The sequence below is a fragment of the Poecile atricapillus genome, chromosome 9 (genome assembly GCF_030490865.1).
Source record: "Poecile atricapillus isolate bPoeAtr1 chromosome 9, bPoeAtr1.hap1, whole genome shotgun sequence".
NCBI lineage: Eukaryota > Metazoa > Chordata > Aves > Passeriformes > Paridae > Poecile > Poecile atricapillus.
Window position 1 is genome coordinate 6,232,415 of NC_081257.1, and position 18,679 is coordinate 6,251,093.

The following is an 18,679-nucleotide window of genomic DNA, read 5'->3' on the forward strand; positions in this document are numbered from 1 at the left end:
TGCTAATTCACAGAGGAAATTAAGCACCACAAATTTTAAGAGCAGAACATCAATTTTAAGATGTGTTCCTGTGTGGAAATCTCAGATGGAAAACTGATAGCAAACAACTTCTCAGTTTAAATTTTAACTATGTCTCAGTTTCTTCCTTTCTGAACAATTGAATTTTTGAATTGAATTGAAACTGAATTTTACCAGTGTGAGTGTTTAAAGATTTGCATCCGTGTTGCTACTGAGTTCTTGTTGACACTAATTTAAAAAACAGGCAGATTTGAGAGCCTTTAAAATTAATACTTACCAACTCTTACTAGCCTGAGCTCTCTTTCCATTTTAAATATTTCTATTTGAATATTTTCCTGGTGTTTGCACTTTAATGGACATCTCTGCAAAGTGCTGGTGTTTCCTTTCCCTCGCTGTAGTTCAGGTTCTCCTGAAGTTTCCTTTCTCCTGCACTTTTTTGGAACACATTAAAACTTGGCTTCCAGCTGCAATCTGCCATGCAGCATAGCTGTTTCTATGGAATTGGCTGGAGTCCTGGAGAAACCACCTGGTATCTTAGGAGGGATGAAAATTAATGACCAATTCTCTAGTTAAAACCCAGCTTTGATTCCAAGATGAGCCACTTTGTGCCTGAGAAGATAAGGATCGGTTCTCATCTCTTTGCTGGTAATTTTGCCTTAATAGTGACTTCTCTTAGTTGATTTAGGGTCAAATTAGTTGGAAAGTTAAATCTTGTAAATTGTAAATTAAAGTTGTGCCTGACCTCATGAAGAGACATTTAAAAAGTCTGCATTGTAATACATGTAATAAAGAATTAGCCAAGAGAAAAGTGTCTCACTTTTGAGTTTGGAGAGCATAATGTTTAAAAAAAAAAGTTTTAGGATGAGTTTCTATTTTCTTGGTCTCTCATCCTTTAAAAACCCCACTTTAGGTATTAAATAATGTGCTTCAAGTTAGTGATGAGTTATTGCATTTTGTAATGTGGAGTCTGGGACACCAAAGCTTTTCCTACATTGATATTTCACAAAGCAAAAGCTGCTTGTCAGTTACTGAGTTTGTTGTTATTTCCATATACAGGAAAATTTGTGATGATGATTTTTAGTCATTTAATTGTTAAACAGCAACCGTAAAATAATGCAGTTTTACTGGATAAATAGGAGTGGTTTTGGTAAATAGAAAATGCTAGATCTGGAAATCTAACAACAGAATTTTTAGAAGTTAGGCTGAGCTGCAAGCCCTTGTGGGAAGGAAATTCATGGCTAGAATGTGATTAGGATCAGCTCCCAGAGCTGGTTTGAAGTCTGTGTAGCAGTTCTGCTGCCATCTCTGTGCAGGAAGGTGTATGTGCAGGTGTTGTCTGATTATTGAAGTGTAAAATACTGCAAAATGGCCATTTAATGGCACAGGACTCTCTAAGACAAGAGGTGAATTGACTCTATTCCAGTTAAAACACAAAAGTAAACAGAATAAAACTGGTCTAGTTGGAATGATCTCAAATCTGTGAGAGTATGGAAATAAATTTGGAGAAAAACTCTACATGTGCAAGTACATCAGTACTTCGTCATCTGAAAATGAGGGTTCTCTTGAAGCACTTGTTATATACAAAATAAACTCCTGTAATTGTAAAGCACTGACTCAAGGCCACCAGGCAAGGAATTTAATCCCCTGCAAGTCAAGTGTGAAATCCAATAGGTTAATCAACAAATACAAAAAATCCATGCATAGGAAATAGATACAAACTGTGATTTAGGTGGAGCTAACTGCTTAGAGACTTATTTATTTTTTGGGAGCTAAAGAAAGTCAGTCACAGAAATGGAGAAGGGAGGCACAAGTAAACCTGTAAAGAATTAAGCAACCACTTTCCAGCCTCTCAAGGGGATAGGGGTTAAGAGATACAGTTTTAAAAGTCTTTATGTTGTTGAAAAGTTTATTTGTCTAATGTCTACTGAGACAGCGTGCCAACAACAGCAAAGCCAATGCAAGTCAGAGAAAACTCCTACTGGAAGAGAATATGAAGGCATAACAAAGCTATTTAGAAATATTACAGTGCAGCAGCTGGTTTTGCTAATGCTTCTTGGTTATTTAAAAAAAAAATAAATAAATAATCATCTAAGTCCTAATTCCCTTTGTCTTCTCACTCTGAGTGGCTGCAGTGTGTGGAGCTTGCTGGCCCGTGACTCATTCTCCCCACTAATGCTATTTCTTTGAATAGCCCTTGTGAAAACATGCATTTTGTGTTAGTTGTCTTAGCTGGCAGTCGGGGAGGGTATTTTTTTTCTCCCCTGGTGAGTGATTTATGTGTGCTAATCTCTGGATCTGCCTTTGCCACACATGGTGCCTGTGAAGACACTGCTGGTGCCGTACCTGGGATTGCTGTGCTCACCTTTCTGCAAGAGTAACTCCAGCACTAAAACTCATTTCATCTCTTCCTCCACAGGCAAATCATATCTAATAAATTCTGATACCTTGGGCTTCTTTTCAGGGACAGACATGAAACTGAAGCTGGATTTTAATTCTTACTAGATCTGCAAAGGGTAACGGGCAAAGATGATGCAAATGCAAAATAAGATTTTATTTCCAGCCTCTAAAAGAAACTTCTTTGCATTTGATACTTCTGCTTTCTGGATTTAATCTATATTTTAGTATTGGGCTCAAACTGTTGGATGCATTTAATATGCAATTTAATATTGTTTAATTTGTATATTTATGCCTGCAGATTATGTTTGGATTGCTCAGCAAAGTCAGATCTTGATTATAGCCAAACATGTTGATAAAGTTCAAGGAGCTGACTGTGACTTTTCTTTTTCTATGGTGGAAATTAGAGATGGTTATGGGAGATTTGGGAAGAGGAAGTAATGCTGTTAAACATCATTTTAGTTAAGTTGAGGCATGGAGGTCACAAGGTTTTCTGCTAAGTGAGGTTAAATTCAAGCAAGGTTGGTGACCAGTAACGTCCCATTAAGTAACAGCTGCTGGAGGATGCTGCAGGAGTTTTCAGGACAATACCAGAAAAAAGTCATTGTATTTGGAAAATTACTAGGATTTCAGCTCATTTGTGAAATAGAAGAATGTTGCTTTCATTAAGAAATCTCTCAATTGAAGAATAAATGTTTTGATCATTGTGTGCTTTGCATTTGAAGGCCAATGACATTCCCAGTTCTAGCATGAAGTCTGCAATCCTTCCTTCTAGTGACACTTTTCTTTTTTAATTTTTTTTTTAATTCTTCTGTATAAAAGCAAAGCAAAAGAGCTTGTGGCAGATAAAACTGCCTATAGAACAGACTGGCTGTTGAGAATTGGTATTTTAATGTGCAGGGATGAGGTCATGGAGCACAGCAATAACCAGCAAGCTGCGATCTTTGACTCCAGCATCAACAGCTCCACGGGCCTGATCTTTATTGCACTATTTTTTAAATTTGGGAGGAAGGGGGGGCTCTGATTAGCATATCTGTTTCAGGAAGAGTATCAAGAGTTCTCTAATTTCATATTTAAATCTGGGATCTGATTAATACTGGAGGCATGCAGAGAGCTATAACATGAAGGCTGTTGTTACTATAGTGAGATGCTATTACAGACATCACAAGACTTGTTATACAAGGAAACACGATTACTTTGGATTAAAGGAGTTGCCAAAGGCTTGAAGGATTTATTGGTGCTGCTGCTTTGAGTTATATATAACTTCATTATTTTGTTGAAAACATTGAGATCTAGAGTTAATGAAGCACAGTAAATGCTGCTGAAATGAATCAGCAGGTTTGACAGCTTTGAACTGACACCGAGCCACCGATGAATTTTGTGGGAGCATTCTTTAGGTCTCCAGATCGCTGGATAATGTACAGAAAGGAATAAATCCAGCTTTTGCAGGGAGAAATGAGTCTTAATGAGTGCAGTGAGGTGCAGCAGAGTTGATGTGATCAAGATCATATTTCTGAAATGACTTGGAATTCTTGAGCTTGTGGGGGAGGAAATGGGCTGAGCTGCTGGGGCTGGGCTGGATCTCTGGGATAAAACATTCTGGGAGCAGGGTGAGTGACAGCAATGTTCATGGAGGTCTGAGCAAGGCCAGAGGAAATGGGGAATCATGGCTGTAGAAAGAAAGGACTGAAATTGGCTTTTTTTTCCTGCAGAATTTAGTCACAGGTAGTGTAATTAGAGGGGAAATGCAGATGTGAAACAGCTCTGTGGTGTGCTGGGCTGCTGCAAGGTCTCTTCTCTGGGTGAGTTAGGAGTGCAGTGCATCTCACATCCATTGGATCATTTCATTAATCTCAGCTGGATAAAACTGGCAGCATTTTGACACTGCTTCCCTAACCCAGCTCAGAGAGTGCTGTGACATCCAGAAACGCTCTCTAGACAGCTGCATTCCATTCCTTTCTGTGAAGTCTGTAGTACTGCAGAGATGTTTCAAAAGGATTATTGCTTTAACAGATGATTAATTGCAAATTATTTATTGCTTTCTTAAAATTAGCTCAGCAGTCATCGTTTGCTCTTGATTCCACGATGCAGAATTAGTGCTGTGGGAATTAATGTGAGTCTGAATGAGAAATGAGCCATAATCAATGATGAAAGGTTTTTAAGCTTTGAAATAAGTCTTACAACATTAATTCCTTACAAGCAATACTATAATGAGAAAATATGTAATGGCAGAAATTGTTCTTGAGCTGCCTTTGACTCTCCCCTCTGCAATGTGACTCAGGAATTTAGTTATGGAGAAATGTGACTAAGTGCCTTCTGCCTTTGAGGTACAGCCCTGGGTGAAATCCAGCATGACACTGGATTTCAGTACATTGGATAACTTCTTCCCCAGTCTTTTTAACTCTGAATTTGGGACAAAACTACATCAAAAGCTGGAATAGCTTCCTCATCTTACTGTTCCATGGCCGAGTGGGGTTTTTTGTTCTCTTGGATAGTGTCTGATTACTAAATTAAGCTCTCGGCATCAATAAATCATTTCCCTGCAGAGTAAAACCTGTCATTTTTCATACCTGTTGTGTTTTGTACCTTTTGAAATCTCTCTCTTGGGGCTGTGGAGTGACTCCCAGGGTAGGCAGAAGGCACAGAGGAATCCAGGTGCAGCTCACAGTGCGGTGGGGGGACAAGCTGGGCACATTCCAGGGGATTTGCAGGAGCTGGGTGAACTCTGGGAGCAGGCTGGGGTTATGGGCTTCACAGAAAGAGGAGCCAAGTGAAAAACCAAAGGGAGGGTTTTCAGGAGCCCCACACACTGCGTGGTGTGATCCATGTGAGGCTCACCAGGGCATTCCTGTTCCAAGGAAACAGGTGGGGAAGCACAGAGCATCATTCCTGATCCTGCAGGAGCACAGCTTGCACACCAAGCTTAGACACCAGGCTGGTGCTGGAGCGTGTTTCTCACCACATGGAGGTAAATCAGAGCTGCAGAGCCAGCAGTGTGCAAAGGGTGTCCTGCTCTGAAGTGTTGCCTTGCATTGTCCAAGTGGAATATCTTAATTTAGGGCTTCTCATTCCATGCTATGAGGGGCATCACAGAATCAAAATCTTCAAATGCAAAAATGCGTTTCTTCCCGATGTCAAAGAGTTGGAGGGCAGAAGGGAAGAATGGGAATAATCTCTTGCCCAGATTATAAATTAATGGCAATTAGGGAAAACCTGTTAGTCCACAAAACCCAGCAGCTGAGATTTCTCCATTCTTGCAAGCCCTCAGCTCGTTTTTCTCTCTGTATCCCACCCAAAGGTATTTTTAAAGCTGAATGAAGACAGCTCTCATTCTTTATTGTGCTTATATTGACATAAGTCACAGATGTTATTGTTGTGCAAACCACTGGCATTATTTTTGCTCTTAAAGACTTTCCTGGTTTCCCTTTTGCTGTGACAATTTTGTCATTGTTGCTGGGAGCTGGAACTATTTCATTCATGGGCCACAAATGTTTTCTGTTAAGCATTCAAAACCTTCCATCCTCCTATTGTGCTCTTCCAGTTTACTATAAAGTGCTCCAGCCCCATCCAATAGAGTTTGGTTTAAACCTTCCTCCAGTGCTGTTATTTTTAACATTTTCTCAGTTTTGCTTTAGTTCTCCAAGATGTATCATTGCTGTGAGTTTAGTGATGAATTTCTCCTGTCTCATTCACTCACTTCAATCCCATCTCTTGCTTCCTTTGGATTTCCCAGCATCCCAACATTTCTGCTCTCGTGTCCTCTGTGCTCCATGATTTCTCTGTTTGCATTGGCTTTGAACGTCTCCTTTGCATCCTCTGGATGTTGGATATTAAATAAAATATTAAATAAAAAATTAAATAAAAACGTTCATCTTTTCATCTTCTGGATTTGCAGATTTACTTCAGGTTATTTCATGGTAAACTCTCAGACTCAACACTTGCAGCTTCCTGTTATTTTTGTATTCTGTTGTTCCAGTGGTAGTTGTAAGCTGATACAGGAATGATTCTAAACATTTACTTTTCAATATTTTCAATATTCAATAACTAATAATTAAAATTATAACTAATAATTCAATGTTCACTATTTCAATTTTCAATAGTTTCAATTTTTTTTAATTTACTTTGCAATAATGGATTTGGTTTTGTATCTAAATGTTATAAAAAATGCTGTTCATTACTGGCCCTTTCTTGCGCTTTTCATGAGCCTTGTCCTGTTAAAAAAAAAACAACATAATTTTTCTTCAGTCTTTCTGTTCTTTCACAATAATCTGGTTGTGTAATCCAGCATTTATTCAATTTATGCTTGCAAACACTTCCATTTTAAACAGCTACTAGACTAATGAATTACATCAGTAATACTGCAGTGCTGTTAACTGATTTAGATTTCATTTTTATACTTTTTTGTTTTGTTTTGTTTGCATTTAAATGTTTAAATTTGTTCTGTACAAAAACTGGACTAGAGGTTAGGATCAGGCCCTGTGTTTTATTCTATTTGTTCCTTTAGTGAGCCCAGCATTTATTCTGTTCTCCCTATAAAGTCAATTTAATATTCTGGTTCATTTTCCATTCTTCTTGTCCAAACATGCACCTTCCAATATTTGCATCCCAGTTGAGCAATAAGAAATTGTCAGTACCTGTTTTTCCTGCCTGTTGAGTATCAGGTGTAATTTAATTTACCAGGCATTTTTTTGGGGAATATTCCTTCATCCCATTGCCCCTTGTCAGCAGCCTCCCTCAGCCCTGTGTGCCTGGGGAATTATTCTAACCCACAGCTCTTGCCAAGGCCTGTTACCTCCACATTTGACAATTAAACATCAAAAGTTACACTTTAAACCCTAACATTTATAGCTATTTAAAAATAAGCTTTTTTTTATCTTGTTTTTTCTCTATCTTCCTCTTGCCTGTAACTAAGGTAATTTCTTGGAAACTTAAGGATCCACAGGATCCTGATGGCCTCAGATACATTTTTTTTAAACCAATATTCAATTTCCATGGTCAGAATCAGATTGTGTGCCCTCATTCAGACAAGAGTGAGAGCGTCTGTTCCTGCCACTATTTTTGCACAGACATTTCTGGACTTTCCACTGGAGCTTTTGCTGTTCTTTCACCCCAGTTCCATGGAAATTCACCCCAGTTCCATGGAAAGAGTGGAGCACATGGAAAAGCTGGGCTGAAACTCTTCTGTTGCAGCTTTTGTCCTGAAGCTCTTGGCTTTTGTGTGTTTTTGCAGCAAACCAGAGCCTGCTGACATCACCAACAATTCCCAGATTTATTTCACCCCTCTCACACAAACAAAAAGAAGGAGCCCCTTCTATTCCTGTTTTTGTCCAACTCAGGTCTCCCCATCGCTTTTTATTGAGCAGAAGAGCCAAGGAAGTGAAAAATCAGAAGTTTGTCATCCTTGTTCTCACCATCAACTCCAGCACATTTAAAGTTGAATTTTTATCCCTGGCAATTGAATATCTCTTCACAGAAGAACACTGGAAGTTCCTGGAATTACAAACATATCAGGCCACGAGCCAGGCTTTCCCTGGCCAGGCAGTGACAAAAGCTGCCAGTGGATCTGAGTTTTATGTGGTGGTTTTTTCTACTGTTCTCTCTGAGATCATCAAAACTTATTGCAACAAGGATTCAGTGCTGGATTTTAATCGTTTTTCCGCAGTTAAAACGGGAATTCTCACTTAGGGAACAGCCATCAGATCGTAGCTGAAGTTGTTCATCTGGAAATTTTAAATTAAGTTTTATCCCAGTATATTAGTAATTTTAGCAGAATGTTCTAATCCAAAATGAAAATCAGATGTTCTTCATGGAAATAGGGAAGTCCAGACAATGGCTATTGTGTTTAGGTTACAAGACTTGTGGTCTTCCTTTTTTTAATTTTATTTTCATTGTTTACATTGCAGGCAAGTCTTTGTTCATTCTAAGGAATAAAGCTATTAGTTTAAAAGCACTATTTTTTTAAAGTTTATATCCAAATATATTTCTCTTGAGCTGTATAAAAAATGGGATTTTCTGGAAATTCATTGCCCTCATGAATGGACTCCTGGCGAGCGAGGAATTTTTATGACTCCCTTAAAAAAACAATTGCAGGCATTCCACAAATAAACAATTGTGTTGATTTGGGGGGGGCATTTTAATGGCTGTTTTATAATTATTTGTTCTCCAGTGTTTATTTCAGTATGGTATGTTGTAATTTTTAACTTAGTTATCCTAAGAATTCCCTTGTACAGCAGAGAGCAGAGCTTTGGAGCAGGAGCCAATTCCCAAGTGCAGACCCAGGCCTGACTCTGATATTTCACTCATTTCCATCAGTCCCTTCTGGAAGAGGAGCTGGAATAGTTCAGGCCAGCCGCTCTCAGCTTCTTTTTGCATCTTCTTTTGGCAATTTTGATCTCTTTTCCTCAATTAGATTTTCCTCCCGTGTCTCTCATTAATAAATTTCACGTGTGATTTTTCTTTTGTTTGATTTTCCTCCTTTCAGGGCTGTTTTTGCTGAATGGTTGAGCATAATCACAGCTCCACTGGATTTGGCTTTTCCTGTGTGTAAACCCTTGTGAGTGACAATTCTGATTTTCCTGGCACAAGAATGCAGTGCCCTGTTCTGTCCACAGCAGCACAAACCCTGACATTGCACAAGAGGCTCGTTTGAAAAACTGGGATAAGGGGGACTGAACAATCCTGGATTGCTCCTTGTCCCAGAGGGAGCAGCAGTTCCATCACTCTTGCTCTTGGACAGGATTTGCTTTTTACTGCTCAATCTGCAGTAAAATAATCCTCAGATAATCCAGGAGATGCTGCTACCACCAGCAGCACAGCTTGTGATTCAGCTCTCGCTCACTTGCTGTGGTATTTTTTTCTGATTTTGAGTCATTCAATAATATTTTGTTCACCCTGAGAGAGCTCAGAGGGAAAATGGTAACATTTAGAAAATGTTGTGCAGCCAGGATGAGCCTGAGGTTTCAGATATTTGGGTCTTGATATCCTTTTTGTCAAACCTCTGTGTGTGTCACACTCTCAGCAAGTTTTCCCTCAACTCCTTTAATCCATGAGGTAGAAATGTTGCTCCTTTTTACAGAAAAAAACCAGATTAACTGGCAGCTTCTGTGCTTGCAGCAGCCCTTGGTGTGTGTTTGGGAGCAGAGAGATCTAAAGTTCCTTCTGTGTGTGCACATAAATAACAGCAAACATAAATATGGACAGCAGTGACATCAGTGATCACATTTTGTCAGCCCTTCCTCATTCGAGGGAGCCTGGCAGACTTTCAAAGGTTACTGCTGTCAGAAAATCATGAAACAGAAGAAAATACAAATCAAAGATGCCGTGATCTCCTTCCAGCTCTGGGAGAGCAGAAAGTTTCTGTGTGAGAGACCAGATCACTCCTCAGATTTCCTGCTGGCAGGGAGCAGGATGCTGTGGAGCAGCATTATTCCCTGGCATTTGCCCACTCTCAGAAGAATTCCTTATTTTTCTGTCAGAATCAGTATTTCTGACTGTGCCAAAGTGATTCATGTCACAGTTCAGCACCAGCTTGGCCTCAGCCAAGAGATGAAAGAAATGGATGTAAAGATGAGAGTGAGAAGAAGGAGGTGTCCCAGATGGGCTCTTCTTGGCTGTTTTTAGAAGGGGAAATGGAGCTGGGTTTGTGCAAGTTCAGACTTGGCAGGACTCTATGATTTCTGTTTAATTGATGAATTTTACAGAGGTTTTATTTCATCAACACAGAAACTCTTTGCAAAAGACAAATATTTTTATTGTAGAGGAGCTGAGCAGTCAATGTCTTTGTGTACCTCTCCACACTGGGATTTCTACAAAACCCCCAGCAGCAGAAAGAGAATCACTGAAAAGCAGAGCCTCTCACTGCTTTATTGCTCTACTAAAAATTGGTATTTGTACTTTTTAAGAACAATTAGGGGGATTCAGTTTTAGTCAGCTGTATCTTAAAGCTGCAAATCTGAAATAATTTGTCATTTATTTTGTAAATTCCTTGAAAATTTTGTTATTTAACTGTCCAAACGGTTCTACCTGCAGGGAGATTTCTTGCTGCTTTCTTTTATGATAGCAAAGCTAATGGGTGAGTGAATTATCACAGGGAAAGGAACATATTCTGAGCAGTGTTTCAGCTCTTCCAGGGGAATTACAGCAGAGGAGAGCAAACCTGGGTGAAACTTGGGTGTTATTAATTAACAACACAATACTGAAACTAAGGACCTTTTCAAATTTCAGTTGCAGCAGCTTCAGTTTTACTCAGCTGTATCTTAAAGCTGCATATCTGAAATAATTTGTCACTTACTTTGCAAATTCCTTGAAAAATTTATTATTTAACTGTCCAAACGGTTCTGCCTGCAGAGAGATTTCTTGCTGCTTTCTTTTATGATAGGAAAGCTAATGGGTGAGTGAATTATCACAGGGAAAGGCACATATTCACACTGTGTTTCCCTCAGAGTTCTTCCCAATACAAAACGAACGTGCAGCCTCTGTTTGAAATAATTAGCCGTGGTTTACTGGGGGAATTTTGGGACTTTCATGTTGCACTAGCTTTTGATCAAAATTTCCCTGCACTGCCTCGTTTAATTCTGGCCATCTGGATTAAAAGGCTCTCTTAATCTTAAATACAGATTGTAACTCTTTCTTTTGGAGTGTGCTGCCATAAAATTCGGGCAGCTTTCCAGCTTTCTTCATTAAAGCTTGCTTTATTATGGTTTGTCAGCCATTAAATGATTGTTATGCACAATGGGCACTTGATTATAATTTGCTGGAGCTGGGAATCAGTTACAGCAGTAATCCAGTTCTGTAATTAAAAGAAAGCATGTTTATACCTGCTAGCATCTCCTGAGAGCTGCTGAGGGTGAGGAGAAAACAGACTTGAAAGGCAACAATTCCTGCTAATAAGGCACGGAAGGGCTCGAAGCCGCCAATGTTTTGTGCTGTGTTTAAATGTGATTTCTTTTCCATGATAACTGGGTTTGAACCAAAATCTCTTGTTTGTGACAGGGATAAAAAGGCAGTTTGATTTGTCAGAAATCTCCTTGGATCTTTGATTTCTCTTTGAGGTTCGGAAGAAATGTGAATTTCTTGCAGAAATCGGGGATTCTCGAATCCTTCCCGAGTTTTGTTTCTGTTCTTGTGGGTTTTTTTAATCAGGGAGCTCAATTTCACTGGTTTTTTCACCTGTAAAGTTTTGAAAAATTGTGAGAAAATGGCTAGCCTTAAAATTATTTTAAAAGGGAGTTTTTCATGGGTGTTTGTGCTACTTACTTTTATATTTTGGCTGCTGGGAAGTCCCAGCTGCACGGTTGAACTGTTATGGACAAGTGTGGCATAGCTGATGGTGTAATTTAATCTGATTTTAACAGTACTTTTTGGATAGCCTAAAGTAGATACATGATAATTTAATAAGTATTAAAAAATATTTCTTTATAACATTGAAGTTATGTAGCAGCTTTGTAATATTTTTTCCTGAACTTGTGTCTCCTAAAATTCCATCTTTGAGATACCTTCTAGTAAATCTACACCTGGAAAACTTGCCTGGGAGCTGAATTTATGCAGATTTGGTGAGATGAAGCTGCTAAATGAAATAATTTCATTTTCAATTTTACAAGCATCTGTTTGGCTGAAAAGAGTTTTCTGCCCCAGCTGAGAACTGGAGAGATGCAAATGTGCAACAAATTCCTATCTTGCATTTAGTGTTGGTCTGCAAGAATTGTGCCTAAAGGAGGGCAGAAATTTGCTTTTTCACGTCTCTCAAAATGGAGCTCTCAAATTAGTAATTAAAGCCTTTCTAATGGATTAAAATAGATGGGAATGTGGCTTGTGGGCTAAGCAAGATGTGCAGGAATCAAGGGAAGCCGCAGAATTTAAGTGCTCTCTCCCACAATTCTAATGAGAATTCTAACAACAATTCTAATCAATAAAACCAATTTGAATCAGAGTTGTTGATGATTTAATCAGGAGTTTTCAGTCTTGTTAAACAAGTGAGGAACACAGAGTGGAATAAAACCAGGGCTTTATAATTCTGCCTTTCCTCAGCATGGGAACCCTGGTGTTCTTGGGGGACACACAAATGAGATGTTCAGCTCTTCTGAGGAAAACCTTAAAAACTTGGAAATTCAGAGTTACCTGAAAAATCCTTTCTTTTCCTTTCTGTGAGGGTTTGTTTTGTTTGTTGCTCTTTTTCTTTTTTTTTTAATACCTTTGTTGATTTTGGAGAAATCAGAAGGCTTTTCTTGAGAATCTAATCTTCTCAATGGCAAGCCCTTGCAGTGCCTTTGCCAAGAGTTTATTTCACATGTATTCAGTCCAGTTTTCTTTTCACATATGTGAAATAACATCTTGGCAAGTGGTAAACAAAATATATACAGCGGAGAGAAAGAGACCTGTGTTTTTTATTTAAGTGAAAAGATCTATTTGATGAAATAATCCTTTCATTGAAGTGAGTAATTAAAGCTAAAATAAATAAGATCTTATAAGAGATTGCACGGTAATTATGTAACTTTTAAGAAAAAAGAGTGGATGGTAATGAAGTCTTTTCCCTTGACTTGGGTTTTTCTTGGAAAAGTGCAGGATCATGTGATGATGTGGCACAGTGTGAGAGCAGTTTGCTGCTGCAAAATGCAAACATCCCAAAGTGATTTCCAGAGCCCAGATGTTTATCAGTTCTCTCTTCTGGAAGGGAGCAGGAAGGTTTTTATTCCAGGTTTCCAGGGTGCTGTAACTCCACATTTGTCCAGGGGAATGGCACTTGTGCACAGCCCACAGAGAATCCATGGTCAAGGAAGGAAAATTGTTCCTGTGGCTCCCTGAGAATTGTGAGGAAAATGATCCTGAGCTATGCCTGGCTCAGGAAATACACCTATATATATATTTATATCTATATAAAATAAAGATATGTAAAATATAGGGTATTATACCTGCTAGCATCTCCTGGGAGCTGCTGAGGGTGAGCAGAAAAGAGAGCTGAAAGGCAACAATTTCTGCTAATAAAACTATTTTCCTGCTGTATTGAATACAAACTGAATCCAATCAGGAGTGTCCTCCAGAGCATTTATCTGACCCCCAGAGATATTCTGAAGTGATTTGTTTTTAACTGGCTCCGTTTATCAGAGCATGGTGCTAAAAACACCAAATTTCTGAGTTTGATCCCTGTGTGAGCCGTTCACTTAAGGGTTGGATTTATATTATGACAACTAAAAATACATTTAAGATGTTTTAATCACATATCTACTTGTCTGCTTTCACAGAATAACTCAGATTAATTAAATTGATTCAAATACCTACTCCTACCAGTAATGATAATTTAACATGATAATTTCTGGGGAGGAGGGAAAAAACTAGAAAGCAAGCAAAACCTAGTTTAAAATTAGGAAATAAAAAAGAGTCAGAATAAAACAAAATGTTGACCTTTATTTTCAGTGTGATAGTTCTAGTTCCAAACAGAAAATTAATGACATTGAAATTGCATATTGTGAGTTGGGGGATGCATTCTTTTACCATTTATTTCTATAATCCAGCAAAAGAGAGGTATTTTTCCAGTCCTATCTATTTCAGCATTTCTGTGTTTTCTGTGCTTGGTTGGAAATGCAGCTGCACTTGGTTTGCCATGGGCAGTTACAGGCTGCCAGCTACACAACAAAAATTCACAGTGAATTAAGTGAGATTTGGGTTCCTTTTAGCTCTGAAATATATATGGCAATCTATAATTGTAGCAAATAACAAGAATGTTTTTACAGGAACCTGGTGCTAATCAAATATGTTAAGGGCACTCCTAAGCAAATATTTTGTGATTTTGGAGTGTCTTTGCACAAAACTGGTACCACGAGCCCTTTTATGAAAGGGTTTTATTTCAAAAATCAGAATCAAAGAGTTGCTGAGGGCTGTGGCTCTCAAAAATGCTCATTCAAGCTTTTCTGTTGTGGTTATTGATAATAAAGTCAGGCTTTAAGGCAAGGTCTTTTTATGATTGTAACTCTAATGTTAATTTATTCCTGCAGTTCTTTCCAAAGTGCAGGCAGATCCTGTTGTTTGTATTTAATGTGGGTATCTGCAGCAACAATCAAATGCTGAAAAAAGAGAATTCCAAGGTTGTTCATGATATTTCCCTTTAATGTCATAAGGTGCAGTAAGTTTGCAGCCAGTGTCCCATTGCAAAGGCTGTGATTTGAATAATTTCCAACGATTTACATATTTCCTGATAACTTTACAACATCCAGCTCTGTTTGATTTGTTCTGTGGAAGGGAATTAGAGGAGATAACATCTGAAGTCTTTATGTGATGCTTGCAGTACAGTTGTGTCTTTTTGAAGGATTAATTTGAGAAGTGAGGCCTCTGGGGTATTTCTCAATATCTAGCAGAATTTTCACATGCAGGCATCTTGAACTCCTTGAAGTTACTCAATTCCAGTCAATATCTTCAGGTTATAAATTAGTTCCTAATTACCATGATGGAATTTTGACAGAAATTAATGAAGTCTTGAGAGCTCTTGCTTGTGTAGCAGACTTTTCCCAGCTGTCCTCCAGAACTTCTCTAGGGAAAATCAGAGAAATTCAAGCTTTGCAAAGGTGCAGGTATCACAGAATGTGCCATTGTCTCACACCTCAGCTCAGCTCTCATGTCTCCAGTGGTTTCACACCATTCTCACTTTCCCATCTCCTGGGAGGAGGAAATACGAAATAAATGGTACTTACAGCAGCTGGGACCCCAAAATTCCAGCTTCTCCTTCAGCTCACTGAGAAGTGCTTTTCTTTAGGGAAATCTGGCACAGTTTGCTGCCTAGGAGAGAAAAGAAGTCACTTCAGCAGTGAAGGTGTAGGTGACAAATTCACCCTGGCATTTATCTTGGTTGTGCTTGGTTGCTGTGGAAAGGATTTGAAAAATCAAAGTATAAAACCTCTGTTGGAAGTGCCTGAAATCTGTTTTTCTCCAACAGTCAAATGCATTCAAATTCTAATGCATTAAAATATTCATCTTCAGATATTTTGGGGGGTTTTGTGGGATAAAAATAACAGTAAGTGCAGATTTGGACAGTGCCTCTTGTATGCACTCAGCCTCCAGTGACGTTCCTGCTGCTGTAACTCCGAGGGAGGTTTTGTTGTTAATTCTTCAGCCAAACTTCTGGAGTTTCATGTGTGTGGAGCCTGATATCCCAGCTTAAACACAGCATTGTGGATGGAGAAGTGTCAGGGAAATAACCCCAAGCTGAAAGCTGGAGCTTGTCTGGCCCTCTGCGTGGGGATTCAGCATTTGGGGCGCTGATGTTGTTATTCAGCGAATATTTGGGGGAGAGCAGGAGAGGAGGGGTCTGGCTGATCCTTTCCAACCCCTGCACCAGCAGAAGCCCTCTCTTATTCCAGGGAGAGTCACAGGAAAGCAAATTGACCAAATCAACGCAGCAAGGACACAAACTGCAGAATAAACTCGATGCAAGGCTTGCAGTTCAGTTCTGAAAGCTTTTGGGGATGCAGCTGCCTGGTGTTTCCTGAGGAGCAAATGTGGAGTAAATCCTCTCCTCCTCCTCCTCCCTTGCTCATCCCCAGCGTGCTTGGATGGTCCTGGTGCAATTCCAAGCTGCCAGGACCTGATCAAGGCTTATTCTTCTCGATTTTGGCTTTTTAAATTTTTAAATTAAATTTTTCAATTTGCCAGCTACCTGTGAATGGGAACTGTGGCACCTTGGAAAAGTGGGCTAGAGATGGAATTCTTTGTATTCTTGGTTTTATTTCCTAGAGATCATCTCTGGTTCTGGCTCATGGAAGGTGCTGACCAAAATTGAGTGTATTAGAATATATTTGCACATGGAAACTCAAGCTTCTGTTGTATGTGGTGGCTTGAAAATTAACAGGGAGAAGTTTCTCTGAAAAGGGGCAGTTGGTGCTGGATTTTGGAGGTATTTATGCTGTCATGCTGTCTTTGTTTCAGTTGTCTTAAATAGATAAATATATATAGAAGTCAGGGATTTGTTCTTTATTGTTGTCTTTTGGGGGATTTTCATAATCAAGTGTGGGGGATATTTTAATATTTAGAGAAAAAAAAATTGAATGTCATTTGACTGTAAAAATACTCTTTTTCCTTTTTTGCCAGGAGGAAAATAATCCTAAATTGTGAGGTGTCTTTAGCTTGTTTGGACTTGTTAGCCTTAACTAAATGAAACAAGCTCTAAACTGTTTGTTTTGACTGATTTTTTCCTCATTGAGGTTACACCTGTCCATTGTTTCCTTTACTATAGGGTTTGTTATGATATTGTGCAGAGGGAAGTCACATCCTTGAATTGCTGTTGAAACCTGATTTGAGGTTAAACTTAAAGAAAAGGGACAATTTACAGGACAGGCTTCATTTGTGTGAGGCTGAACAAAAATCATTCTGCTGTCGTGAATATAAAACCTTTAGTCATAAATATTTGTGATTTTACAAAGCAAAAGTTTTGAGTTTTGTTTGCAGGAGTGTGGTGAGTGTTGAGATTTTGATTTTAAATTTCCAGTGCAAGCAGAGGGGTCTTCGTTCTGAGGGAACTTCATAAGATCCTGAGGAGTGGGTTTGGGTTTAAAAGTCATTTCATTCCAAGCTTTCCCACTTGTATCTAATTTAAATAATTAATAATTATTAATAATTATTCCTGTAATTATGGCACTGCACTTGGAACACAACATTTCTCTCTTTCTAAGCAGAAAACTCTACCAAAGGTGGGCAAGCAAAAAGGTGAAGACAGTGACATTATCCCAGGGGAGAAGGTTTAAATGGGATGAGTTTCCCATTCAATAAATGATCTCCAGGTGTCCCTAACTTCATTTATTTTTCTAGAATTCTAAGCAAAACTCTAGAAATTCTTGACATAATGAAAGGAGATTTTAAGATGGATTAAGTGTGAAGATGGAGAATATGTGCTGGACTTTGTGCCTTTAATGGAGACAACGAGATGAGGAAATGATATTTATAGAAACCATAAGAGTTTTTAAAAGACTGTAGGAATTGAAATTCTGGAGAATTCTCATGCATAAAATAATCCAGCAAGAAAAAAAGCAAGATTACAAGGAATGGTGGAGGTCAGTCTTTTAAAACTGTGCTCATGCAAGACCTCTCAGAACTCTGGGGTGGTTGTGCTGAGGGTTTGCTTTAATTTGATTTTTTCACCTCTGCACTCTGCAAATGCATCAGATTGGGCAGATGTGGCAAATGGTTGCTGCTGTTCTTTTCTCTTTCCCCTGGAAGCCTTCAGCTATCCTCACAGCTCAGCTTCTAATTCTATCTGTGATTCTAAAAAACCTGGAAAACAGCAAATTGTTCTCGTTTGTGGTGTCCTGAAAATATAAGGACATGTTGGTAATCAGCACCATGGAAAAAATTCTTATTTTCCACTCTAATTAGTACTCACTACTTTTAGAAAATATTGGTAATAACACCCTCAGCATCTGGGTTTTTTGCCTTCTGTTTTTCATTGGAGCAATAGAATTAATTTTTGGAAAAATAAATATCACAGTTTATCTCAAGGAGGATTCTTTCTCAAGGGGAAAACCTTGCTAAGTTCATGAACTTCTTCCAACAGTAGGATTAAGATCTTGCTGGGCCAGATTTATCAAAGACATTATTCCATTAGCTGAAGATGAGAAAGTGAACAGTGTTTGAGTCCTGCTGAGTCTTTACAAGCTCCTGGTTTGAATGCTTGCAGGAACAGGAATGTTGGCTCACAAAACGTGGGGAACATGTCGGTGCCTCTGCCAGGCAGCATCGCTGTGCATTTCAGCTGGGAAAGAAATGCCAGATACTGGGATGAGTCTGGGAGTCTGCAAATAAATATTTGGATTGGCCAAGTCTGTAAAATGCATTTTGATTGATTTTTATTAAGGCTGGCATCCTTCCAGAACTGCTGAACAAACACTTTGGGATCTCATCCTTCATCGTTGAGATAAATGCCAAAATTCCGGTTGACTTCAAAGGGGGCAGAATGAAGATCTCAGTCCCCAAAAGACACGGTGTGATTTTATCTCCTGAACAGGAGGATCACAGGGAGGGTTGGTGTGATGGGCAGGAATCAGGACCTGCAGGGAGGTGAGTGATTCCTCAGGGTTCCAGGCACTGGAGGCACGTGGAGCCTGGGCTGAGCCTGCCTCTAAAGATGTTTTATCTCTCTTTAGATGTGTTGGTAAGAACTCAGGATGTAACAGCTTGCACTGAGCGAGAAAATTTCTTCAGTGATCCAATTGTCCAAATTATTCCTTGCTTCAGTCTTTTTTAATCTGATTCTCCAGCTGGAGTTGGTGACATGGAACAATGAACGTCC

General features: G+C 39.0%; 1 protein-coding gene across 5 annotated transcripts in view; it reads left to right on the forward strand.

The window, feature by feature from the left end:
• The window catches only part of ATG7 (autophagy related 7), an 82,333-nt gene that overhangs the window by 36,984 nt on the left and 26,670 nt on the right, over positions 1-18,679 (forward strand). The window contains exon 19 of one of the 5 annotated variants that reach the window (XM_058844717.1): positions 18,245-18,447. The exons of 3 other annotated variants lie outside the window; for them this stretch is intronic. In XM_058844717.1, coding sequence (XP_058700700.1) covers positions 18,245-18,447 — 203 coding nt within the window. Of the gene's footprint in view, positions 1-7,642; positions 8,517-18,244; positions 18,448-18,679 lie in introns of those variants that run through there. One more of the 5 variants, XM_058844723.1, reaches the window with a different exon arrangement.